Source organism: Haliotis rubra, unplaced genomic scaffold (assembly GCF_003918875.1).
Source record: "Haliotis rubra isolate DU_JTF1 unplaced genomic scaffold, ASM391887v1 Scf1761, whole genome shotgun sequence".
In the NCBI taxonomy this organism is placed as follows: domain Eukaryota; kingdom Metazoa; phylum Mollusca; class Gastropoda; order Lepetellida; family Haliotidae; genus Haliotis; species Haliotis rubra.
In genome coordinates, this window is record NW_025765738.1 from 16,779 (window position 1) to 22,667 (window position 5,889).

Consider the following 5,889-nt stretch of genomic DNA (forward strand, 5'->3'; position numbering starts at 1 on the left):
GTCGACGCCTTCGGGAACCTAGAAGAGACTCAATACTTTGATGTCCGCATGGTTTTGTTGTCCATAACAGTCGAGTCCAATCATTTTCTGCTGACATTCTGTAGGGTCCACTGCATGGGATGATATTAGAACGATGGCATAGTTTGTCCAATATTCTAATATAACGGAAGTGTTGGTAGCCACAACTGGCATTATTTCTACTGAAACCTGATCTATGCTCTTTGACTCAAAAGTTAGATTTGAATTCAGCATCTGTTATCAAAATACGACAGGCGTGACTCACATGTCTCTACAATAAAAACTTTCCATCCTATCTCAAAGAACTTTTCTAAACCCTTACTCACCTCAGCGGAGTCTCAGATCCTCCAGTGATTCTCTCTTGACTCAACCAGAATCACTAAATGGACTTTTTGAACGCGCCTTCTCTTTCGTCAGCCCACAACTTTGGAATTCGCTTCCCCCAAACCTCAGAAATACAACCGCTAAAGACACCTTTAAATCACAGCTTAAGACTCGCCTATTTCTGTGTACCAGTAGAGAATCATTCTGTTTTATGTATATATGTTCAGTTTTATCTCTGTATTAGCGCCACTTAGCATCTGTAAGGTGGACATTAGGCGCTTTACAAATATATTATTATTATGTAATGTGACATGAAGAAATAGTACACAGAATATTTAAAGATTATTTTGTTATGTATGTAAATGAATCTTTATTATATAAATGGAAGTTGCCTTCACGTTGAACATATGTAGATTTCAGGATACCCCCAAAGGACGGCAATCTAAACCATATGTTGCCACGGTCCCATCTGCAGCATAGTGGGGGGTAGTTGTCTGTCTCAGCCAAAACAGTTTCGGTTTTGTTCATACAACATTTTTGGGGGAAAATGGTACCAAGTTCGTGATAGGTCTCGTGGACATCCACAAACGGAAAAAAACTGATTTCGGTTCATGTAAATAGAAACCACAAAACCCGTTCCTCATCCATAAGAAAGTTCTCGGTAGTATCATGATTATCTTGTCGTATAGGTTTATCGTGTCCATTACATACAGTTGAGACATAATCATACCACTCTTTCACGTAGTCTGATACAACGGCAGGAGGCCTGATGATAGATCATGCGAATTCTAAACAGTGTGATTTCTGTAGCCACTTTGTTCTGTTCGTCTCAGAAATTGATATATATTCCGCGGGCCACCATTTCCTGTCACCCATGATTGGTAGGTCTTCTTAGTGTCCACCTTCACGTCTAAATGATCTACCACTGCATTACGGTGAGCTACATGGTCTCCCAATGTATCACTGTGAGCTATATGGTCTCCCACTGTATTACGGTGAGCTACATGGTCTCCCACTGTATCACTGTGAGCTACATGGTCTCCCACTGTATTACGGTGAGCTACATGGTCTCCCACTGTATCACTGTGAGCTACATGGTCTCCCAATGTATCACTGTGAGCTACATGGTCTACCACTGTATCACTGTGAGCTACATGGTCTACCACTGTATCACTGTGAACTACATGGTCTACCACTGTATCACTGTGAGCTAAATGGTCTCCCACTGTACCACTGTGAGCTACATGGTCTACCACTGTATTACGATGAGCTACATGGTCTCCCACTGTATCACGGTGTAACTACATAGTCTACCACTCTATCACTGTGAACTACATGGTCTACCACTGTATCACTGTGAGCTACATGGTCTCCCACTGTACCACTGTGAGCTACATGGTCTCCTACTGTATCACTGTTAGCTACATGGTCTCCTACTGTACCACTGTGAGCTACATGGTCTCCTACTGTATCACTGTGAGCTACATGGTCTCCTAATGTACCACTGTGAGCTACATGGTCTCCTACTGTATCACTGTGAGCTACATGGTCTCCTACTGTATCACTGTTAGCTACATGGTCTACCACTGTACCACTGTGAACTACATGGTCTCCCACTGTACCACTGTGAGCTACATGGTCTACCACTGTATTATGGTGAGCTACATGGTCTACCACTGTACCACTGTGAGCTACATGGTCTACCACTGTACCACTGTGAGCTACATGGTCTCCCACTGTACCACTGTGAGCTACATGGTCTCCTACTGTATCACTGTTAGCTACATGGTCTCCTACTGTATCACTGTGAGCTACATGGTCTCCCACTGTACCACTGTGAGCTACATGGTCTACCACTGTACCACTGTGAGCTACATGGTCTACCACTGTACCACTGTGAGCTACATGGTCTACCACTGTACCACTGTGAGCTACATGGTCTCCTACTGTATCACTGTTAGCTACATGGTCTCCTACTGTATCACTGTTAGCTACATGGTCTCCCACTGTACCACTGTGAGCTACATGGTCTACCACTGTATCACTGTGAGCTACATGGTCTCCCACTGTATCGCTGTGAGCTACATAGTCTACCACTGTATCACTGTTAGCTACATGGTCTGCCACTGTATCACTGTGAGCTACATGGTCTCCCACTGTACCACTGTGAGCTACATGGTCTACCACTGTATCGCTGTGAGCTACATAGTCTACCACTGTATCACTGTTAGCTACATGGTCTCCCACTGAATCACTGTGAGCTACATGGTCTACCACTGTATTATGGTGAGCTACATAGTCTCCCACTGTATCACTGTGAACTAACTCACCTGGTGCACAAGACGAGATGGGGTTTAATCTGCAGGAAGGGTAGAGGTGGGGCACACTTACGCCAGGAAGTGTTGAGATGGGGTATACTTTCTATAGGAAGTGTAGAGATGTGGTTTACTCTCTCCAGGAAGTGTAGAAATTGGGTTTAGTTTCTCCAGGAAATGATGAGAAGGGGTTAACTGTCTCCAGGAAGGGTAGATATGGGGTTTACTTTCTATAGGAAGTGTAGAATGGGGTTTAGTTTCTCCAGGAAGGGCTCAGGTGGAGTTTACTTTCTCCAGGAAGTGTTGAGATGGGGTTTTCTTTCCCAAGGAAGGGTAGAGGTGGGGGTTACTTCCTCCTGAAAGAATTGAGATTGGGTTTACATTCTGCAGAAGGGGTTAAGGTGAGGCTTACTCTTTCTTAAGGAAAGGTTGAGATGGAGTAGTATACACAAAAGGGCTACGGGACCAGGTCCCTTCCCCCCCATGGGCTCAATTTAAAAATTGAGCTCTTGAGGAGTCCCTTATCCCGTAGCTCCATTGTGTATACTACTACTGAGGTGCATGCAAAATTTGATGTAAATCGGTCGAAGTTTCTGAAATATTGACTTTTAAGTGAGCATAGGGTTGGTGGGGAAAAAGGCTCGGGTCGCCTCGGGGGTGGTTGCTCCTCCGAGTGCTGTGGGTGGATGAGTCGCAGTGCATGTGCGTGTGTCTCTCTTGGCTTGGTGTACGGGTGGCTGGCTGGCTGGCTACATTAAGTAGGAAAATAAGCCTGCAAGACTGATAAAAAATCATGAAACTATCATCACACGGTGGGTGATGTGTAAGGGACTGTGTCGTGAGCTACTATCATCAACTCCTCTCGGACGAATACTCTCGGCTGTCCGTTTTTCAAGTAGTACAATTTTTGGTTCTTTTTCATGGACAATATCGGATCGGTGGCACGTTTTCTGTTGTCTCCCTCGTATTCTCACGGCTGGTACAAGTACCTTACGCTGACGCGGTCCGGTAATGTTTTCGCTGTTTAATGGTGACATGCTGCTGCCGACGCCGATTCGACAGATTTCATTTTGATGGCTTCAACGGGTGTATTGCCCACGAGTTTGGTGACTTCGTTGTTGATGTTATCCACCACTCGCGGTAAGCGTACGACCCATTCCATGTTTCTGTTTCCGGGATCCATTAACTCCTGCAAGTATTGGTGCAAGAACAGGCGTTTGGCGTTTGGTGAGCTGCCACTATACCTCGTCTCACTTGGACTTTGTGCTTGGCCAGCAGCTTTGACACGTCTCCCATGAACTCGCGTCCGGAATCGACTTGCTATACGGTAGGCCATGTCAAGCGACTGAGTTCAAAGGCTTTGGGGACTTCGTTCGAATCTTTCGTTGTCAATGGTTCGGCTTCCTTGTAGCTACTGGCGACATCGACGACGGTCAGGGCATACTGATAGGTTTTGCGCCTCACCCTTTTGTGAGGCAGAAACAGTAGGTCGGCTTGGTGAACGCAATTCAGCGTTGAAATGTCGAATTTTCTTCTCGTGATGTACCGAGGCACCGGCAGGTAGACTTGCCAGATGGCTTGTTTTTTAAGCAAGGCTTTGGCTTTCTCTTCCGAGACTTGAGCGGCTTTGGCGAGTTTCGGGATGGCATCCGCGCGTTTCCAGTACCCTCACGGGCTGTATTAAAATTTCTCCATGATATATGTGAGCATGTATGTTCAATTATTCGATATGCGTTTGAGCCCGTACACCTAAGTGGTGACTCCGTCGCAAGGTCTTGTTGATTCTCAGTCCGTATATCCTGTGTTTGTCGCTTCTCAGCATGTTCATGTGGTGTTTGAACGTTTTATTCTTGAACAGGGCTTCCTTGAATCTGGTTTTTTCACCACATGCTTTTCACGGCTTTCGCCTTTCGGATTTTGTCGGCGGCGGCTTTCTTGATGGAATACATCTTGGGTATCAAGCCGACATACTCGGCAATCGGTGTGCCCGCGCATTCGTCCTTCATCTTGCTGAGCACTGTTGACTTGGCTGTGCATAGGGATATCTTTAGGGTAGTCGCTGGTGTCGTACAGGTGCATGTGTTTCTTCATGTCCTCGTATATGTCCTCGGTGTGAATTTCCAGCAGGGAATCTGTGTCCGTGTACAGCACTTCACATCTGTCGCCATACTGTTTCGTCAGCACGTTGTAGTAGAAATCATACATCAAGTGTTTGGATAAGTTGAGGATGCTCATCCCCACGAAAACGGGCTGGTTGAATTTGATGTTCATGTGCAGCGCTGCCAAGTCGTCCTCGAATATCTTGCTTCGGTTGAACGCTGGGCTGGCTATAAGTTTCCTGATTTTTTTCTTCCTGACTAATTTCACGTTAACGCATTTCTCAAATTCTCCATCATCTTGCCGAACACCGAGTTGTTCATGACATTGTACAAGTTTTTCTCGAAATCGCTGGTGGATAGCTTTCGTAAATCCGTGTTCATTCTTATGTAGGGCTCCATCCATGGACTTTGATCGAACTGGCGCGCTCTGTGTACTTTTGTGAGTTTCATTCCCAGCGACAAGTACAGCTGCAGATGGCGATTGTTCATCAAGTTCGACACGAGTTTTTCGACGTTAGACGGCTTATTGTCTCCAAGCATGTTTCGTTGATATTCAGACATCCAGTCCGGGTTCACCGTCAATCGTTCTGGAGCTAGCGGATATCTGTTGTGCAATTCATGTAGTTCTGCAGGATAGAGCACATAGCCTTTGTTTGATTCCGGCGCGCTGCTATTCACGTCAATCATCTCGGGTGAGAAGACCGATTCGAATCCCACAGTGGGGAGATACTGACGCAAGGCCCAGCCGTACAGGTTGTTGGCATCAAGATAGAGTATGTGTGTGGTCGGTTTGCCGGGGTCATGACCAGGAATGTACTTGTTGTTGGCATTGGCGTATCGTTTGGAGGCCATGGAAATCCCACCTCGCAAGCCTTTCTCCATGAACAGGTGCATGTCGTAATCCCTCAGTAGTTTCAGCTCCATGCCTGTCTTTTTTAACAAGGGATCCCAAGAGAAACTGGGGGATGAGAAATACCAAGCGGGATCCAGGGCTTACTGCTTCAAGCACGTTTTTCTGAATATCTCAAATATGTCGGCCAGCAGCAGCACTACCGTTTTAAAGTACAGGTCGTGGTAATTGCCCAAATTCTTGCAACCCAGTTTGTCCCGCACGTTAATCGTGTGCGCGTTAT

The 5,889-nt window shown here is 46.0% G+C and overlaps 1 protein-coding gene across 1 annotated transcript; it reads right to left on the reverse strand.

Moving 5' to 3' along the window:
- Positions 1-1,632: 1,632 nt before the first annotated feature.
- On the reverse strand, positions 1,633-5,608 carry LOC124273103. Its single transcript, XM_046708324.1, has 2 exons — positions 5,491-5,608; positions 1,633-2,672 (listed from the first exon to the last, which is right to left on the reverse strand). Exons 1-2 carry the CDS (start codon positions 5,606-5,608, stop codon positions 1,633-1,635), a joined length of 1,158 nt encoding a protein of 385 aa, XP_046564280.1.
- Positions 5,609-5,889: the final 281 nt, after the last annotated feature.